The following is a 22122-nucleotide window of genomic DNA, read 5'->3' on the forward strand; positions in this document are numbered from 1 at the left end:
TTTCAGATAACAATATCTTGCCGTAAGACAGTAAACTCATTTGCAGTTTCTAATAAGTGATCTAACATTAATTTCTGCACTAACACATAAAAATCACAAAAAGAAAATCTTGCCAAACATATTTCAAAGATAAATGTAAAATGCGCATCCATGTGCATATTATAAAGAGGAAAATATAGGTTTAAGATATCTGCCTTTCATGACTAACATCAAAAAAAGAATTTTAAGAAAAGCATCAGATTTGCATGTTTTCTCTTTCTTCAATAAACTGTTTTCTTAAAAAAAAAAAAAAAAAAAAAAGAGGTTAGAGTGGGAGAGAGCCAAAGCATAAGAGACTGTTAAAAACTGAGAACAAACTGAGGGTTGATGGGGGGTGGGAGGGAGGGCAGGGTGGGTGATGGGTATTGAGGAGGGCACCTTTTGGGATGAGCACTGGGTGTTGTATGGAAACCAATTTGACAGTAAATTTCAAATATTAAAAAATAAAAAAAAGAAACAAAAAAATAAAAAAAAAATAAAAAAAATATTTCCTTCTTAACAAAAAAAATAAATAAATAAATAATAAATGTTTTTCTTAAATATCTATGCCAAATTTTAGTAAAATCACCTTTATTTCCCTTTTATAATGAGGAAAAATAAAACACCAGAATTGAGATCAGTTTAATTTTCACACAAAATCTGGCCATTTTCATAGAGGGGGGAAAAACCCAACTCTTTTCTAGTAATCTTGCCTGCACTTTTCCTTCCTTGTGCTAACATTACTTTATCCTAATGGTAGAGCAAAGATTGTTAGAAAATACTGAACAGGAACTGTGAAACAGTCACTTAAATGACTACATTTCCAACCTTTTTTTATACCAACATTTTGACTGCAGAGATCCTCAACACTCTACAAACAAAACATGACTTTGGGATATTTCAGATGTGTGAAATCACCAATTAACTGGCTTACATAGATGCTGCATCAGATATAAAAGACCTTATGTCTGTTTTCTTTGAAGTTCTTAGCTCTTCGGAAGAAGTGACTTTTCAGTTAGAACAAGTACACCAGCATTAATTTTCCTAGGTGAATTGTAGCTACCTTGAAGTAAATATCGGACTCAATTTTGAAATGATGGTACAATAGCTAAATTGTTTAATGCATTCATTTATTTAAGTGATAATTACAGACACATCATTTTAAGAGTAACATTCTTCAAATGCGTTATTGCTTTTGCAATCACACGTAAGTAGAAATCTGAAACTGGGTGAAGATAAATTAATCACTGCTATTATGGCTCCCAGAGCTGCGTGCGGAGCTTTACACCAGTAAATGACATATTAAACTAACATTACTTTTGCCAACGAAATGTTTCAGCATTTGGCAAGAGAGGTAACAAAATGAAAGGCTGCATTCTATCTCCTGCATGAAGAAGCTGGTGATCAATTTGCTGTCACAGATCATTTAGCAGACAACAATGACCCAAGAGGAAGGAAACTGTCAACACACTGTCTCGTGAAAAAAAAATACACCATCTTTAGACACAATCGTCTCCATTGTTTTTTTGTCTGTTTGACGATGACCCATGACCCTCTCCCTTCCCAGTGGTGTCCTGTTCAATTTCAAACTGTTAGCCTTCAGGGGCTTTCTTTTCTTCCCCAGAATAATTTAAAATATTACTCAAAAAAGGTGTAACTTCAGTATAGTTTGAATACACAAAGCAGAATGTCTTAAACATTTGAGAAAATTTGCATTTCCAATTCTGTAAAAGAAACAGCCCCTTAAAATAAGAGAACAGTAACTATTTTTATGGTAATTCAGATAAGCTACTAAGTTTACAGGGAATTATACAAACTACACGTGTTTATAACTTGAAACATGGACAGGAATTTACTGAGTATTATCATTGGCATTATGAATATGAAAAAGCAGGAGATATAATTTGAAACTGAACATTAGAGCCTATTAGCCTATTGGGAAAATAAGATATATACCCAAATTGGCAAATGGAATAGCTCTATGTTTAACACATAAAGTGTTACATCATTTAACAGAGACATTTGGAGATGACAATGACAGATAGTTCTTTGGCAGTGGCAGCAAGCTAAAAAAGTCGGAAGAGGGAGGTGTGACTTTGTCTCGGAGGCTTTAGGGAAGGAGTCACCTGGGATATGAACCTGGAAGAGATGGAAGCATTTTAGGCCAGGAGACGAGTATTAGCAATAGCTCAGATGGGAAGGAGCACGGTGTGTGCACGTGCACATGTGTACAGACCATGCTGAGGGAAGAGACAATAATGACAAGAGAACCGACCGTAGTGGAGAGTTCCAATTTCAGAGCAATGGAATTCGACAAAATAGTTGAAAGTGGGCAATGCAGGGTCTTCAGATGTAGGCAGAGAATGGGTTACAGTTGATTCAGTATTCTGATTTATTGGGTGATAGACAGCAATCAGAAGTTCTTGAATAAGGCAAATAAATTATGGAACGAGTGTGTAAGTTTTTTCTGGCTTTAGTATGCAGGGTGGAGCATATAAGAGACCAAATGCAGGTGGACAAGCTAGGAAACAGATGCAGAAATTCAGACAAGAAACGCAGAGCCAATAGAGGGTGGGAGCAGAGACTGCGAAAGGGAGGAGACGAACCTCTGACACACTAAATGAAATGACTGGACTGGTTTTCTGATAGGGTGTGTGAAAGGTGAAGGAATCTGGGGGTCAAATATTCTTCTAAAGCCCGGAAGACCATTTAGTTTTGCTATTAACAGAAAGCATCTACAGAGTCTGAAGTAAAATATGAGTTTAAACTTAAACATGGGTTTTAGGTGATGACCCTTAGGAGTGTGACTGAGAAATTGAGACTGGAAATAAGAGATTAGGGTCAAATCAACATAAAGGTTGATAGATGATGCCATTAGGGAAAACAAACATAGAAAGAGTAAGTGTTTAGAAAAGAAAGATCAGAAGCCAATTCAGAGTTAAGAGGAGCCAGTGAAGGAAACAAAAAGGATCATAAAGGGAAGAAGAGAGTCAAGGTAGTGTTACTTCATGGAAGCAATATCCCACCCATAACCCAAGCCTACTGACTAAACCCCTACAAATCTCTGGATATTTAGTTATGTAGCATCATGATTAAGAGTACAGGCTCTGGAATCATCTGGCGTGTGTTAAAACACTCAGGTACTGCTACTTGCTAGCTGTGTGACTCCAGGCAGAAAATAATTTCACTCCTGTTTCTTCATGTATAAAGTTAACTTAGAACTTTCTCCAGTGGTTGTGGTGAGCATTCAGTGAAGTCTTCCATGGGAACAGCCAGGCAGGGAGTTTAGCATCCCTTAACCCTCAGTGTCAGCTACAGCTGCTTCTCTCCATTACTCTGAATAAGTACCTCATCATTTCTCTTCTGCAAACTCTAAACAGCTTCCTAATTGTTTTTCTCAGCCTCTCCCTATTCCAGATTATCATGCATCTGCTTGCAAACCATGTTTGGTGACTTAATTCTACAGGATAAAGTCTAAACACTTTCAAATAGAACTCGAGGTGTGTTAGCATCTGGCTATTTCCAACCGTTTCTTCCACTATCATCTGCACGTACAGAGGCTCCATCATATGGAACTTCCTGCTGATCCTGAGTTTGCCACATATTACATTTCTGTATGTGTGCAAGCAGTCCTATCTAAAGACTCGTTTGTCTCCTGTGCCTATCCAACTCTTACTTACCAAGGTTCCAGTCCAATAAAAATAGTATGTATATGAAGGTTGTCACAGTGGACATTGTGGCCGCCTCTCCAACAGTAACTATTCCATTCCTCCCCCTCACGTACATGCCATTCAGCCTGACAGGACTGACCTCCACCCTGACTCTAAGTCAGGGCCTGATGGGTTTAAGGCTTTCTGACAATGGGAACTGTTTAGGGACAGGAACACGACCTAGAAAGACCCAGTCAGACTGAAATTTATTCTCACTTTCCAGTGAATCCTGATAACTGGCAGTGTCAATCCTCTTTGTTCTTCTTCAAGATTGTCTTGTTATCCTAAATCCTTCGCATTTTTAGATATACTTTAAAACCATCCTGTTAATTTCCAGGGGAAAAAAACTGCTGAGATTTTGACTGAGATTGAATTGAATCTATAGATTAATTTGGAAAGAACTGACATTGCAATAATATTCAGTCTCTCCCAAGTCACAAACTTTGTATATCTATTTCTTTAGGTCTTTTAAAATTTCTCCCAGATACATTTTGTGGGTATTGGCATAGATGTCTTATTCATCTTTTGTTATGTTTTGATGCTATTGTAATGGTATTTCTAACACTTCCATTTCTATGTATTGATTGCTAGTATATAAAAATATAGTTGCTTTTTTAAATGTTCATTTTCTATCCAGGGGCCTAGCTAAATTCACTTATTAATTTTCGAGCTTTGTATATTCATTTGGATTTTACTATTATATAATCCCATTATCTGTGAATAAAGATGGTTTACTTCCTCCTTTCCAAACTTTATAACTTTTCTTCCTGGCTTCATTGCACTGGCTAGGACTTCTAGCACAGTGCTGAATAGAAGTTGTGATAATGGACATACTTGTCTCATTAAACTCAGGAGGAAAGCATTCAACATTTCACATCTGAGTATGAGGTTTGCCATTGGATTTTTATAGATTTTCTTTATTGGAATAAGGAATTTCTTCTCTATTCCTACTTTGGTGAGAATTTTTATCATGAATGGGTGATAAATTTTAGCAAATACTTTTTCCTGGTTCGTTGAGATCATTTTATGTTTTTTTTCCTTTATTTGGTTAACTTCATGAGTTACGCTGATTTAAAAATTTTAACCCAACCTGGCTTTCCTGAAATGAAGCCCTCTTAGTCATGATGTACTACCCCTTTTTATGTATCAGTGGATTCAATTTGCTAATATTTTGATTAGGCTTTATGCTTCTGTGTTTATGAGAGGTTATGGCCTATAATTTTTCTTTCGTGTAATAATCTCAGATTTTAGAATCAGACTTTGAAAGTTTGGAGCTATACCCATTTTCTCTATTCAGCAAAAAAAATTTGAATACTTTTCTTCAAAAACTTTTTTTTTTAATTTTGAAATACAGGCATACCTCGTTATATTGTGCTTTTCAGATACTGCAGTTTTTGCAAATGGAAGGTTCGTGTTAACGTTGTGTCAAGCAAATCTGTGCCAGTTTTCCAACAGCTTTTTTTCACTTCCTGTCTCTTTGTCACATTTTGGCAATTCTCACAACATTTCAAACTTTTCCATTATTATATTAGTTATGATGATCTGTGGCCAGTGATCTTTGATGTTACCATGGTAATTATTTTGGGGTGCCATGAACCACACGTGTGCAGTATGGCAAACCTAATCGGTAGATGTGAGTGTTCTGGCTGCTCCACCCACTGGTCGTTCCCCTGTCTCTCTCCCTCTCCTCCAGTCCCCCTATTCTGTGACAGAACAATATTGGAATTAGTCCAACTAATAACCCTACGATGGTCTCAGCGTTCAAGTGTAAGGAAGAGAAGCAGAAGCTAGACATGACTAAGCTTAGGGAGAAGGCGTATCGAAAGCTGAGATAGGCTGAAAACTAGGCTTCTTGAACCAAACAGCCAAGTTGTAAAGGCAAAGGAAAAGCTCTTGAAGGAAATTACAAGTGTTACTCCACTGAACACAGGAATGATAGAAAGCAAAACAGCCTTAATGTGGATATGGAGAAAATCTGCATGGTCTGGATAGAAGATCTCACCGACCACAACATTCCCTTAAGACAAAGACCAGTCCAGAGCACGGCGCTAACTCTCTTCATTCCGCGAGGGCTGAGAGAGGTGAAGAAGCTGCCAAAGACAAGTCTGAAGTTGGCAGAAGTTGGTTCAGGGGTTTAAGGAATGAAGCTGTCTCTGTAACATAAAGAAGCAAGGTGAAGCTGCAAGTGCTGAGGTACAAACTGCAGCAAGTTCTCCAGAAGGTTTAGCTCAGATACTAACATATATGATATTTCATAACCCATCCTTCACATCCTTTTAATGTTAGTAAGTAAAAGTCTGCAGAATCATGTCCAAAAAGACACTTCTATTTTCTTGATATCTAGCAACCAATCCCCTTCTCCCTCACAACTTCTAGTTTTGTACCTCAGGTCCTGATACACTTTGGTTGCCCCTGGCATCTGGATTCATTTTTACTTTTTATTCTGGATGTCAAATTACTTTCCCTTGGGTCGGGTGGTAGAGAAATATGCTCTCTCACACTTCCATGCTTCTGAATGCGTTATTCCCTCTGCCTGAATGTCCTTCTCCTCTTGTCTGTAGGTGAATTCCTATTCTCCCTTTAGAAATCACCTCAGGCATCACCTTCTCCTGGAAGCTGGTCTTTATATGCCCCTCCTCCCACTCTGGCAGTCCAAGCTTTAGGAAGATATTTCTTCCTCTATGCTCTTCCAACATCTAGATCTCATCTCTGTAATAGGACTTACTATATTGTAAGTATTAATGTAATAAAACAATTAATAGGTATGGCCCAATGGAATGTTAGATTGCATTTAACAGTGAGAGGTGACTTGGTGAAAAAAATATAAGCCTCTAAAGGAGGGCTTTAAAAAAAAAGCTACAGGAGAAGAATTTTCTACTCAATATGACTCATTTTAAATATGATTCCCTCTGACTTTAGCATTCCCCCCAGCCGCAATCCTGGTATTAGCCCTGTGGCCTTCCAACTACATCTTTTGGTAGAAGTTGCTCCCTATATGGTCCTATAGGATGGACAGTCAGGCACACTCCCCGCACTATCTTCTCTTCAGAGGAGAGCTTCCAATCCTAGACTATAAATCATGTGAGACCAAAGATTATATATTATTCAGATGTGTGTCCCCAGTATGGGAGCACAGTGTCTATTATACAGCAAATGCTCAGTGAATATATTTTAAATAAATGAGTAAGTAGCTGTTCTCCCAGAAGCCGCCCTATATCTTGTTAAGTGGCATCCTACAGCCCATGTGCAAACTTCCCAGGTGGTAAGCACAAGCCTAAACCATTTTTAATTATGGAACATCAACTGGATTCCCCTGACTATATTCTACTCAACTGACTAGACTTTACCTATGTTTTGCTTTATCTTTTGGAAACAGGGTCTTAACTGTCTGGCTAGGCCTCTGGAATTCATTTCTGTAGTCAGGTTAATACTTTTAGCTCATAAAGTAAAGTCCTAGCATATGGTGCTAGACAGACAATGCTAAGAGCAGCATCTCTTTTGGAATAACTTCTGTGAGACCTCATTGTACAAGTCTACATAAAAACTAAAAACAAGGGGCACCTGGGTGGCTCAGTCAGTTGAGCGTCCAACATCGGCTCAGGTCATGATCTCGTGGTTCATGAGTTTGAGCCCCGCATCGAGCTCTGCACTGATAGCTCAGAGCCTCGAGCCTGCTTCAGATTCTGTGTCTCCCTCTCTCTCTGTCCCTCCCATGCTCATGCTCTCTCTCTCAAAAACAAACAAACAAACATTTTAAACATTTTAAAAATTAAAAGCTAGACATAACTGAGCTTTGTCCCATAACAAATGTACCAGGGGTAAACATTTGGAGCCACAGATATATAATAAATTGCAGCCTCCTATATACTAGGAGTGTAGAGTATCATTGAAATATAGATTATATTGCTTCAATTGAGTCCTAGAGATTTCTCTAGAGATTGCAGGCTAGCACTATGGGAACACCACAGATAAGACCTGATTCTGGCTTCATTTATTCTGGGTTTCATTCAGAGGACCAGCCAATGCTGAGACCACAGAAGTTCTTCTGGCCTCCATTTCGCTGCCTTATTAGTAAATGCTGGCACCGTACTTTTATGCACTGCAAATGATTATACCACAAATAGAAAGAGCTTTGTAAAATTCCAGGGACATTCATGTTTTAGAGGAGATAAAACAGTGTTGGCACATTCAACAACTATTTACCACAGGTCCATTTTGTGCCAAGAAGGTAAGTTGCTTCTTTCCATTTGATAAGTTTAAGGGGCAGTGATGTCCTTTACTGAATGCCAACAGGGTGCACTATTTATTAGATTGTACTTGCCTTCCTGAAACTTTCCAAGACTTTCACCAACCGAAGCCACCTGAGTTACCTAACTTGCTCATCTTTTATATAGGGCCGGTCAAGAAAGCATAAGCTGAAGCAAGTCATTTCAACACTAGTTAACTGTCTTCTATATCTGACTGACTACAAAATTAAGGCTGATGGAAATGCTCAAGAAACTACATACTGCAGAACTATAAATGAGAACATTGTCCTGTACCTTGTTCAGGTGTTCATGGCTAAACTGTTGCCACATTTTCATGTTATCTCCTAAAAGGTACAATGGATTCATCCCTAACTCTCACCATTTTCCTCTGGGACCTTATATTTCCCTAATTGCTTGGCTTTTTATGATGTGTAAATGGTTTGTGCTCATTATATTGATAACATGTTTTTTCTTTATCCACAATAAAAAATGAAAATTAAAGGAAGAGGCAAGTTCATATAATTACATTAAATTTTAATTTAATAGTCTACAAAGAATTCAATCACTTTTCCACATTCTTCCCAAAAACAACATTAAGAAAAAAGCATTGTAAGAGGAAAAGAGATCTACTTCCTTTTATAGGTTAAAAAGCGAAAATTTGGAGCACCTGGATGACTCAGCCAGTTAAGTGTCTGACTCTCGATTTCAGCTCAGGATATGATCTCATGGTTTGTGAGATGGAGTCCTGTGTCTGACAGCACAGAGCCTGCTTGGGATTCTCTCTCCCTCTCTGTCTACCCCTCCCCTGCTTGTGCTCTCTTTCTCTCTCTCTCAAAAATAAATAAACTGTAAGTAAGTAAGTAAGTAATAAAGTAAAAATTCAATTATGATAAAAAATATAAACCATTTAAATCAATAGTCCTTTTAGTAAATAAATTGAGGTCATGAGTTCGAGCACCATGTCGGGTGTAGAGATTAAAGAGAAAGAGAGAGGAAAGAATGAAAGAAGGAAGGAAGGAAAAAAGGAAGGAATTGACATAGAATATATAAAGAAAAACTTACCTGGGGCACATATGTGGTTCAGTTGGTTAAGCGCCCAACTCTTAATTTAGGCTCAAGTCATGATCTCAGAGTCATGAGTTTGAGCCCCATATCAGGCTCTGCACTGACAGCCTGCTTGGGATTCTCTCTCTCCCTCTCTCTCTGCCCCTCCCCCACTTACACGTGCGTGTGTGCTCTCTCTCTCAAAATAAATAAACATTTTTTTTTTAAAAAGAAAAACTTACCTGATAAATTTATCTGGATCTTTAAGTGACTCAGGCCTGTCATCTCTCACTGTAAAGAAAAATATGAAAGGAATCTGGTTGACTTAGAAGAAGGAATAAATGGTTTTATGTACACTCTTTCCAAACCCTCAATAAAATAGTAATAAAAGAATAAAACTAAAGTATAAAACCTCAAGGAGAGCAACAGAAAAACAGGCAGAAAATCATCAAGGTGAAAGATGTTAAGTGGTAACTGTCTTAGCCAAAAAACTGAAATCAAATGACATGATGAGGGGACACCAATAAAAAGCATGTGAATTTACACTTCAGAACCTGGGAAACAATTTAGGAATTGGAGATGCCAGATGCCTCTGACTATGTAATTTGTTGTGCAAACCAGAGCACAGAGTAAAGGGGGGTGTTAGAAATAATTATAGCAGGACTGTCCCAGGCAGTCCGGTGTACATGAACACCCTCGTTACCAGTAAGAGAGACAGGGTCCAGTCCCAAAGAAGATGGCAGGATTTGGCAAGGTCATTGGGACCTCCATCATCTGGGTTTGAGCTCACAGCTTAGCGTGTTCTTGTCAATACGCCAAGGCAGAGACCTGAGACCTAGCTGTTGAGGCTAGACAAACATCACGTTATGGAAAGTTTGGGGAATGAGAGGCATTTGCATGTCTGCATACCAAATACCAGGCTTAGGCTTAGGCTTAGGCTTAGGCTAATGAAATTAATTCCAGACCACTGATTATGAGGGAGAAGTCCCCATTTATTTAAGGTATGTACCAGCACGAGGCAGGGCCAAGCCTGCAGATTCTGGACCATAGTGGCTACAACCTAGTAGGCCTGTGGGAGGCAGAACTGATTGCAGCTACTTCAGTTTTTTGGAACAACAGAGAGGAAATTGCCCTTTTCTCTATGAAAGCCCTTCAAATATTTGAATACAGCTTTTACAGCTGCCTTTTATCATTTCTTCCATTAGCTAAACATACACAGTTTCTTCAGCTCAGGGAATGTGATGCTCCAGATTGAGCATGCTGGTAACTCCAGATGAGGGCCTTGCACACCAGAGTAGGGTAGGATTTTCATACAACAGGTACCTGGTGGAAAAGCACTTTCTATACCTTAAGTTTGTGATCAAATAAATTCCCCAAGAAGTTTTTCAGGGAGTTCTGCTGCCAAGTCAGCTCTCTCTTATTCTTTCCTGGGAAGTTTTAATGCTCTGATCCCAAATGAATGACTTTATACTCATCCTATTAAATTTGGAGGCACAAAGGAAGGGGAACACCTGGGTTGAAGGTCTGACCTCTGCAGCTTGCTCTCTGTGGCCTAGGGCCAACCACTTCACCAATGACCCTCAGCTTCCTCACTGAGGAAGAGGCTGAGCATCAGATGAATAAATGTGTGTGAAAGCATTTTGTAAACTATGAAGTAAAATCAGGATCTAAGTTTACATGCAGTTTTTCATTCATTCATTCTACAAGTTTTTATTCAATACCTACCAACAGACAGTACACTGGGTATTGAGGGTGTAGTTCTAGCCTATAATCAATGCCTCCAGAGAGGATACAATTTGTTGCTTCTTGAGTTTCTCTTTTATACAATTAACTATCTGTTCTAGTTTTGGGTTATCTAAAACTATGGTAATTCCTTTTAAGCATTTTCTAGCTCTCTTTATTAATCTTTTAAACTATATGAAAGATGACTCTTGAAGCATTCTAGTGAGACATTTTTTTCAAGTTGTTACAAGTAGTGGCACCTGGGTGGCTCAGTCCATTGAGTGTCTGACTTCGGCTCAGGTCATGGTCTCATGGCTCATGAGTATGAGCCCTGCATCAGGCTCTGTCTCTCCCTCTCTCTCAAAAATAAATAAACATTAAAATTTTTTTTTCTAAAGTGTTACAAGTAATTTATTCTCACTGGATGAAGTTTTTCACAGAAATCCACATAGTTTGATACCCTCTAATTTAGAACAAGTTTTCTGCTACTTCTCCCCTGCCTCCCACCCCCTTAGCAGCTGTCTCTGCTGTATCATGGACACCCTTGCCCTTGGAAGCTGCAGGAAGTCAGTCTCTTTATGGAACCCTAGGCCACCACTCACAGTCTGGCTGAGGTGGCAAGCAAGCTGATAACTATTTACTGTCTTGGATTCCCACATATTTCACCAACATAACTAAAGAATATGGTGAAAACCTGCCAAAGTTCTATTTGCTCTGTTGCTCCTGTGCAGGGAGATTTAGCAACTGGGGCAGCTTTTCTGTCTGACTTTATGGCACAGCTGGAGAACCAAAAGGAGTGAAGGATGGCATCTACTAGACAGGAGGACAAAAGGAAGGACTCTAAAGTTTTTTTTTTTTCTCATCCTTCCTTTTTGCAGGGCAAACCCAAAATCTATTGCACAGAATCATTTGCTATAGAAAATCCTTTAAAACCAGTTTTTAAATTTCCATTTACTAGACTGTGGACATAGCTTTGTTATAGAATCTTTCTCTATAATGATGGTACTGTAGGGCTCAATGAACGGTTAAGTGATATAAATTGTTTATTCATTCATTCCACAAATAGTAACTGAGTGTAGAGGATACAGTTGTGGATGCTATAGTATTCCAGTGGGTCAGAAATGTGGCCAGAGTGAAGCGATCAGACTCCTCTGTGTACAAACCTGTTTCAAAACTGTCAGGGATTGGTTGAGGGACTCCATGACTATCATGACGTGTTTGAAGATACTGAAAAAGATGCCTGTCATCACTGCTTGATTTGCACCAGACCCAGAAGTCGTATGGAGGAGCACTTGAACTTGGTCACAATTGTACAGACCTAGCTAATGGACTGGCAAGCCCTACAAAGGGAAGGTAAAAAGAAGCAGGGGACATCTGAACAAAAAAGTACAGAGAGCTCAGTTTGAGAGAGCGAGTCTGAACAGCAAGGCTTGCTGTTGGGGAGGTAATACCAGCTATGACACATGGCTGCCGTGTGCTGCTAGAAGGGGGAGGGGCAGGACATAGAGGAAAGAACTGTCCCTAGGGGCCTAACCCTCATTTGTGGCAAACCTCCCTGGTCATAAGAAGCCAACAGCATTACACTGCTAACACAGAAACAGTGAAGACGATGGGGGTAAGTCATGAAGAGGTCACTGGCAGGATGAGAGTGAGCAAAAAAAAAAAAAATTGTATATATATGTAAAAATATATAAAAATATTATATATATTATATATATTATATATATATATATATAAAACACATCACTGGTCAATAGAGCAGAAAGATTCAAGAGCTTCAGGTGTCATTTCCACATGGACTCTTAGAAGGAATACGTTGAGGAAGAACTCTTCAGAACAAAAAGCTAAACATATTGCTTGCTAATCAAGAGGAAAGGAGTTCCAGATCAGTAAGATCTGGGGTATTGCAGATGAAGTCTGGGAAATATCCATTATAGATCGAAGAGTTAAAATCAGATGTCATGTCTTTGTGATGGGTAAATAATTTTCAGTCAGTACCATCCATCCTTATGACCATAACATTTAAAAATACTAAGCTTATGATTGCTGATAACCTTCAAAGAACAACTTTTGACTGGCTTTTTGATGACCGAGTAGCTTGACAAAGCAGTACAGTAGGAGAGATCTTAGTATGATCTCTTTACTGAAAACGGATACAAAAAACATTCCCTCATGTAACAGTTATTTGCTAGGTCATTCATTTGCATAAATGTATAATTAATAATTGGCAAAAAACAGTAAGTAGGCACTTCTTACATTGTGATGGTTGGTTGAAAAATCTTAGAACTATTTGTTTGTACAGAGATTCATCTTTAATCAGCATTTGGGCTGCTTCCAAATTCACTGGATTTTCTAGCACTGGATTCGAAAGCATAACCTACAGGAAAAAAACAGAAAAATTAGAGTTTTTAAAGTAAACTTTTTTGTTAGGGCAAAAAGACAAGCAAACACATACAAGAATAACAGCATTTATTAAATGTCTACTATGCCTCCATCTGGAGACAGATATGAAGACAAATGAGACATGGTCCCTACTCTAAAGAAACTCTTGATCTACCTTAGTTTTATACTGCACATTCATGAGCCAAACAAAGCAAGTTATAAGTTCCTTCCTATGACCTATTCCTTTCTACCACATGAATTTAAGTTCAATTTATGTATAAATTAAACTCAACATTAGGAAACACTGAGACATTCCCATTAAAAAATAAAAGTTTACATTTTATTTTTTAAATGTTTATTTTGAGAGAGAGAGAGAGAGAGAGAGAGAGAGAGAACTACTGAGTACAGGGCAGGGGCAGAGAGAGAGGGTGAGGGAGAATCCCAAGCAGGCTCTACGCTGCCAGTGCAGAGCCTGATGTGGGGCTCCAGCTCATGTACTGCAAGATCACGACCTGAGCCAAAATCCAGAGTTGAATGCTTAACTGACTGAGCCACCCAGGCACCCCAAAGGTTTACATTTTAACATAAGACCATACTTAGATATGGATAAGCAAACATATGTATTAAGGCTGTGTATACCTCAATATTCCTCCAGATCCCTGAATGATTAATTTTTTATCTGTAGTTTTCTACTGCTGCTGTAACAAATTAGCACAACTTTAGCAGCTTAAACAATACAAACTTATTATCTCACACTTCTGTAGGTGGGAAGTCTGGGGTGATTAGGCTGGTTTCTCTTTTCCAGATTTAACAAGACTAAAATCAAAGTGTCGGCTGGCTGGGCCCTTATGAGAGGTTCTGAAAGAATCTGTTTCCAAGCTCATTCCGGTTGTTTGTTAGCTGAATTCAGACCCTTGAATTTGTAGGACTGAAGTCCCTGTTTCTTTGCTGGCTGTAAGCTGGGGGCCATCCTTAGCTACAAGAGGTCTCTTGCAGGTTACGTTTGGACCCCTACATCTCAGAGAAATTAAGGTATAAAAAAAACCCTTCTTATTCTTGGAATTGCTCTGATGTCCCCTCCTGCCACAACCATTCTCCTTCTTCCACTGTATTTCTCTGAGTGACTATTCTGTCCTCCTCTTCTGTTGGTAACAGGCCATATAATTACTTTGGGTCCCCCTGTATAATTCAGGATTACCTTCGTATTTTAAGGTCAGTTGATTCGTAACCATAATTCCATCTGCAAAGTCCTTTTACAGCAGTATGTATATTATACTGAATAACCAGAGGATGGGAGTCTTAGGATATCTTGAAAATTCTGCCTGCTATAGTATATGTGCATCTGGACAAAATAGGGTGACCAGTAGTAACCAAAACTTGATAGTTCCGCTAAACCATAATCTTGTCTATCCATCACCTCAAATTTTTAATTATTTTCCCAAATTGCAAGTATTTATTCAATAATTCAGTATTGTGACTATTACAACATTCAAATTAGATAATAAAATACAGCCAAAATAATAACTACCAGAATACCTACATGTAGATCCAAGTGGATAATTGTGGCTTATGTGTCATGGAAATGATGGCAGTCATGACTAATGAAAGCAATAATCTGACATCTGATATCTCAAAAGCATTAAGAATTTACTGCTGTTATTTGAGTTTTTCTGTTTGGAAAACACATTTGAGCTATGTTTCCAAGAATATTATAAGTTGCTTGAATAAGGATTCAGTGTGGGTTGCACTATACCTCTCAAAGTGGGCAGGAAACAGATCAAACTTATCTTCAAGAGCAAGCTTTTGGTCTTTGGCTGGAGAGGCAATCTTATTCAGAGGCACATCTGGTAAAGTTTATTCAACAGTCTTCACGTTGACACTGTGCCCAAGACCTTTCCGTATAATGTGTACACAAGCTACTACATGTACTTAATGATTTTTAAGAACTGGAATATACTCAAATGTATCAATCAGACACCTTGTTAAAATAGTAAAAAAAAAAAAAATAAAGGTCCAACTTTTAAATCAGCCCTGTGATAGTATGAAAGAACATAAAGCAGATTTCCAGAGGATAAGTACAAAACAAACCTGAAGCATTGGTAAACAACTGTAACTGTAGGTACAATTTATAATTTTCAATTAGTTAAAGCCCATGAATTTGGAATTCCTTTTATGGATAGGTGTTGGTATTTACCTTTGCACTATATATTGAAGTACAAGTGTTCTTAAAATATTTTATGAGATTATAAAAATTTTAGGAGGAAATGATTAGTATAGTTAGACTTTAAAATATTTTAAACACATTTCAAATGCTACTCCCTTGAAAGACAATGTGATAATTATACGTAGGTCTCATCTGTTATTTAAAGGGAAGTGTTCAGAAATGATGGCCTATCCATGTACTGTCCATTACAGTAGGCACTAGCCATATGTGGCTATTGAAATTTAAATTAAATAAAATAAGTGAAAAACTGAGTCCTCCTCAGTTACACCAGCCACATTTCAAGTTCTCAGTAGCCATGTGACTAGTGCCCACCGTATTAGACAGTGCAGATACTGGACATTTCTGTCAGTGCAGAAAGTTCTACTGGGCAGTGCTGACCTCAAAAGGACCATTAAATAGCTATTAAAATATTAATTGCAGCAATATGAAAATTACTTGAGATAAAATATTAAGTGAAAAATAAACAGGTCAAGTAATTTATAGATATAAACCATAATTGAAACAATGCAACAATTCAGGTTCGTTCTTCCATTTGTGTTACTTAGTACCTACCATCAGCATTGTCCTGGGTAGGTACTGGGGAGTCAGAGATGAATTGGACCTGTTCCCTGACCTCGAGGAGCTTCTAGTCCAACAGGAGAAGACAGATAAGAAAGCAGTATGTGCTTTACAGTATTACAGTGCCCTGATAGAAATCGGTTTAGAGTACTACTTACTGGGTGGGGGACAAAAGAAATTCCTCAAACATCAAACCCATCAGTTCTACCTATGAAAGAAAGTCAGGAAAGGTATCCCAAAGGAGGACTCATTTGCCCTGACTCTGCTGATGGGAGCAGCCGCTTGCCAGACAGACCGAGCAAGAGGGAAGGAGAGACTGGGTTGTCAGGCAGAAACCAGACTGGGCACTTCTCAAGGTCCAAGACTTGCTTGAGTTTGTAACTTGAGAATTGAGAGCTCTATAAATGCTTTTTAACCTGAACTGAACCACGCACTGTGAGTGAAGAAAAGCATGAAGATATAATACGAGGGGGCTGCATGGTACATCAGGGAGAGAATGAAGCCCAGGTGTGAGGACAAGGGGGTTGTTTGTCAGGCAACAGAACTGAGCTTGACACTGTAGTGAATGTGGAACTGAAAGATTTCAAACAAACAAAAAAAAAAAAAACAAAAACAGAGGAGAAAACATTACAGGGAAATGTTAATAACAGCAGGATTAGGGGTTTTCTTTATGACTATCAGTAATTTTCTTTTCCTTTCTACTATCTTACAGATCTGTAACGTGAGCATGTTTGTTTTATAAATCTATCTGAAAAATAAAAAGACAAACAACTGTGTCATCTACTGGCTTTCCATGATATATTTGGCTGTACTTTGCTGTCACTTTGTTAAAGGTAAGAACAATCATAATATTAACTAGCTTTTATTGAGATCTTTTCTTGGACCACTCACGATTCTAAGTTCATGTGTTAATTTATTTAATCCTCACAAGTTATACAAGGGAGTTACTAACAGCCCCATTTTACTGATGGAGAATTTCAGGTATTTAGAAGTGAAGAAATTTGTCCCGTGGTACAAAGGTGCGAAGTGGCAGGACGAAGCACCCTGAACTCAGAGCCCTAAATCTTCCTTTTATTAAATTAGTCTGCAATTCAAATTCTCTATCATTTCATTCTGGATTGCCCTCACTCATTACATTTTGGGAACATTTGGTTTTACTATTCTTCAGGCAGATCCTAATTTGGGTAGAAGAGATTGGAATGTGACTCACTGTGAAGGAATCCAGAAGATCAATCCCAGAGACCTGCATATCACACTCCCTTACTTCTTTCCAGTGTTTGCTCAAATATCTCTTCCCAAACATGGCCTAACACAGGTAGATGCTCAGTACATATTTGTAGAATGAATGAATGAATGAATAAGCTTGAGCATTTAATCTTCAAAAAGATTATTTTTCTCAGTATATACTAAGATGACTACACAGAACATTTTTTTTCAAAAATAAGAAACAGAATTTCTCTTATAATTCTGTGTGATGGAGAGAATTCAATTAAGCCAGAATACTTTATTCTCTAAGTATTCCAGATAATCAACATTTAATAGTTTATCTTCAGATATTATTAATGATATAAGTAGGTCCATGGAAAAGACATCGCTGAGCTGGATTATAGGTGGTCAAAGCAAGTGCCACTGAAATAATTTATTTTAGCACCAGAGGAGAAAGGAGGCTCATTGAGGGACAGAAATAACACAACACTGAGGCATGCTTCTTAGGACGATGCATCCAAGAGGCAAGGGGGCATTCCAGAAACAGGCATCAGTCTGGGGGGGGAGGGGGCAGGGAATCCCTGGTTTAATTGTTCCCTGGGTTTGATATGAAAGTTATAAAAGAGCAAGTCGCTAGCACTGTCAGAAGCCAAGCTGATAAAGCTGAACATTTTAAGTTCTAGCCATTTGATTCACCTCTCTGAGCAAGCAAGATTCATGAATGAAGAAGGATCACATCCAATATTATGAAGTGCAGTTAGAAGCCAAAAGAAAACTTAAGACTGTATTTCTAGAATTGAAACCATCCAGTTCTTTTTTTTAAATAAAATATGCATTCTCTCATTGTAAAGGGACCTAACTATCAATTTCACTTTAAAATAATAATCTTTGTAAGTCCCACTTTATAACCTTGGTGTAAAAATGTTACTGATTTACATAAGCTTACTCAAATCCTTCAAACATTTAAATATGCATTGTACATCTTATTCCTTATATTTTGAATAACTGGGAGAGTTCAAAGTATTAAAGAGAGCATTAGGGGTGCCTGGGAGGCTCGGTTGGTTAAGCACTTGACTCTTGATTTTGAGAGTGGTCATGGTCATGAGATGGAGTGGTCATGGTCATGAGATCGAGCCCCACATTGGGCTCTGAGCTGACAGTGTGAAGCCTGCTTGGGATTCTCTCTCTCTCTGACCCTCCCCACTTCTCAAAATAAATAAATAAACTTGTAAACAAATTTAAAGAGAACACTGTATTACTCTGTTCTTACCTGGAGGGTAAATAGAATGCTGCTCAATGTATAGCTTGTATTCCACTTAGCAGGGTCGTCCAAAAAATCTATACAGGCCCGACCAGTATTTTGGTCTACTGTATTGAAATAATACATTAATATTGACACATATAATAAAATTATTATTTACAGTTTATGAACATCAAAATATCACAGGCAAAATCAGAAAGCAAACGAGAAAGCAGAAAAGTATTTTCAGTGAATGTGACTGGCAGTTGATATAGTGTAGCTGTTAAAAGCATACACATAGATCTGAACATTGACTCCCCTGCTTTGTCAGCTCTGTGACCTTGAGCAATTTAACTTTACCTCTCTAGGTCTCACTTTCCTAATGTGTGAAAGGGGGATACAATGAAAGAAACTATCTTCACTGAAAAGAATCAAAAGATAAAGTACGTTTTATTAGCATATTAAAAACTTTTGTAAATAATAAGAGAAACATTTGTACCCTAATAGAAAAACCTTGCCATAAAAAGCTAAGAAGTGAAAAGAAAATTGTGAAAAGGTGAAAAGAGAGCTGTTGGATTTGACATCGTGTTGTAAAACTATAATAATTATAACCCTGGAGTGGGATGTGAGATTAAACAATGTGATAACCTTTAGAAACAAATCCTACTATGGGTTACAATTGTTGTATGTTAAAAGTGCAATTATGAGTCAGCGGCAAAAGAAAAGATAATCAACAAGTGTGCAGACTACTCATTGTCCTCTGGTATCTACTCTTCCTTTCTTCCATTTCGTCTGTGATAAGAAGCTCTATGCCTGCCCCCATCTCCATCCCTCTCTGTGATTTTAGATAAACACATGGTTGCCCGCATTTTCCCCAGCCTTTCCTCCAGTGAGATGCGACCATGTAACTAAAATGTAATCACGGGATATCAGCAGAAGGAAAGTGTGCAACTTCTACATCATATTTCCTGAAGGAAGCTGTTTTGCCCTCTGTGGTTCTCCCCCTTCCCACTGGTCACAGAGTAAATGCCTTACATCCAGAAATGATACTGCATGATAAGGACAGCAAAACCTCTCTGCCAGCTTTGTTCTGTTATATACAGATTGGAAAGATACGTAGAGCTTAGCATATCCCCTGACACAGTTAATTAACTAAATCAGTATTTTATTTTATTACAAAATTTTTTGTAATGTTTGTTTTTGAGAGAGGCGGGGTGGGGGGGGGGCGGAGAAGCAGAGAGACAGGGAGACACAATCCAAAGCAGGCTCCAGGCTCCTAGCTGTCAGCACAGAGCCCCACGTGGGGCTCAAACTTGTGAACCATGAGATTATGACCTGAGCCAAAGTCAGATGCTTAACCAACTGAGCCACTCAGTCACCTCAGTTAACTAAATCGGTATTTTAAAGAAAGAATAGAGTTAAATATGACAAATAAGACTACAGAACAACTAAAAGAATATTAAAATGATGATTTGATTGTGTTTGGGGAAAGGGTCAGATAAGTTTAAAGATAATTACAAAAATCTCAAAGGACAAGACTAATAGATATGATTACATAAAAATTTTTAAATCCCAGATATAAAAGAGCCAGCATAAGCAAAATTTAAAAATTAGTGACAGAGGGAAATATTTGCAACATCTAAGACAATGTAATAAACATTGCTAAGTCTGACAATTTGCAAAATAAGAAATACCATCAACAGACATGAAAAAATGTTTAACTCGCAAATATTCAAAGAAGTGCTTATTAAAATAAAAAAGTGAGATTTTTATAAAATTGGCAAAAAAAAAAAAAAAAAAAAAAAAAAAGTCTCTGAAGTTTCCATGCCCAGAATTGGAGACTGATAAAATGAGAACTTTGTATACAGTTACTGGTGGAAGTGTAAATAGCATCCAGAAAGGCAACTTGGCTTTATGTATCTAAAGACTTAGAACTATATACAGCCATCTTTTGGAATTTGGGGGCTAATAAATAATACTCTGCTCCTCCCGAGTTCATACATAATGAAATAGGCCTAACTGTGAAACATCAACTTTACTGTAGGTTAGATCGAAATGGAGAATGCATGATCAATGGCTTTAATCAAGCTCCACAAAAAGCCCCCCCTGATTTGGACTTAACACCCAAACTGAAGGCCTGCCCGTGTCTTGCCTGGAGAAAGTGAGACAGCACCCATTCTCTGGGAAGGCTGGTTGGAAATAAAGTGTTGAGAAAGTGCTGAGCCACACGTGTTCAATTTTTCCTCCTATTTCCCCAACAGATAAGTCACTCAAGTAGTGACGGAGGGAAAGACCAGCAATCACAGATGTTCTATACTTTCTCTCCTTGAGACAGAAGCTCTTTGTACTTTGTGGAAATGGAAGGTTTGTAACTATGAGTTAAGAAGACCACCTCCCCCCCACCCCATATTTAACCAGTAACTTCATTTGTGTTTATTTTAAGCAAATAATATAAAACATACACAATGAATTTTGTACCATAAATTTAATTTTATCCCTTAAAAATAGGGATTTTTTAAAATTACAAAGTAATAATGTACTTGGAAAAAATTATATGAAAGTATATAAAGTAAAATATGAAAACTCCCTTGCCTACTAATGCCACTCTTTAGAATTATTACTAGTTGGGCTATACAAATATACACACACATGTGTGCGTGTGTGTGTACGGTTTTTGTTTTTTCATTAAATGGAATTATATCTTACATGTTATTCTTTGAAGTGTGTGTGTGTTTTTTTTTTTTTTCCATTTAACAGTGAATCATCAACATATTTCTGGACATATTTATTTATTTATTTATTTTTTGATGTTTGTTTGTTTAGAGAGTTCTTGCAGGTGAGAGCAGGAGAGGGGCAGAGAGAGACAGAATTCCAAGCAGGCTCCGCACCGTCAGCACAGAGCCTGATGTGAGGTTCAGTCTCACAAGTGCAAGATCATAACTTGAGCCAAAATCAAGACTCGGATGCTTAACCGACTGACCCACCCAGGTGTCACTGGACATATTTATTTAAAAATATTTGAACACCAGATATATGCCAAGTAGTGAATATTCTTGGAATATAGCAATGACCAAAAAGTCTTGCTTTTATATATCTTCCTTGTTATGTATATAGCTGTAAGATATTTTATTTAAAAATTCCAATATCAATGGACACTGGTGTTTATCTCCCTTTTTACTGTTTCCAACATTGTTATTGGAAACAAACATCTTTAAATATTAAACATACTCTTCCACACTTGTGCTACTATTTCTATGGAATCATTTATAAATATGGTATTACATGGATTTAGGGCTGTTTGCCCTTTATTGCTGATTAGAAACTGTCAAACTACTTCCCACATAGGTCACACTAAGGTCATCATTATGTCAGAGCCCATGTTTGCCTACCCCTACTAAAATTGTGTAGATTTTTAACATTTTGTAAACATAAGCAATGAATCATAATTTTTGTCTTAATATGCATTTATTTTCTTACTAGTGTGGCTGAACATCTTTTTGTGTTTATTTTTGTTATGTTTCTTCTATAAAGTGTTTGTTTATAACTTTTGCCCATTTTTCTATTGCTTTAATTTTTCTTACTGATTCTTAAGTGCTCTTTATATGTTGTAGATATTCTGTTCTCATTGCAAATATTTTCCCTTGGTTTGCAAAAGTCATGTGTTTCGTCTCTGTTTATAATATTGTTGGACATAGAGAAGTTTTAAAAAGTTTATATAGTTTAATGTACCATGCTTTTTTCATGGATTCTAGGTTTTATCATATTTGAAAA

The 22122-nt window shown here is 37.6% G+C and overlaps 1 protein-coding gene across 7 annotated transcripts in view; it reads right to left on the bottom strand.

Moving 5' to 3' along the window:
- The window catches only part of UBE2U (ubiquitin conjugating enzyme E2 U), a 59961-nt gene that overhangs the window by 33588 nt on the left and 4251 nt on the right, over positions 1-22122 (bottom strand). For 5 of the 7 annotated variants that reach the window (XM_049618541.1, XM_049618543.1, XM_049618542.1 and 2 more), the window contains exons 4-6: positions 18382-18479; positions 12998-13118; positions 9262-9310 (exon numbers count right to left, since the gene is read on the bottom strand). In XM_049618541.1, coding sequence (XP_049474498.1) covers positions 9262-9310; positions 12998-13118; positions 18382-18479 — 268 coding nt within the window. The remainder of the gene's footprint in view (positions 1-9261; positions 9311-12997; positions 13119-18381; positions 18480-22122) is intronic. The other 2 variants (XM_049618547.1, XM_049618545.1) reach the window with 1 other exon arrangement.

This window comes from Panthera uncia, assembly GCF_023721935.1.
Source record: "Panthera uncia isolate 11264 chromosome C1 unlocalized genomic scaffold, Puncia_PCG_1.0 HiC_scaffold_4, whole genome shotgun sequence".
Taxonomy (NCBI): Eukaryota; Metazoa; Chordata; class Mammalia; order Carnivora; family Felidae; genus Panthera; species Panthera uncia.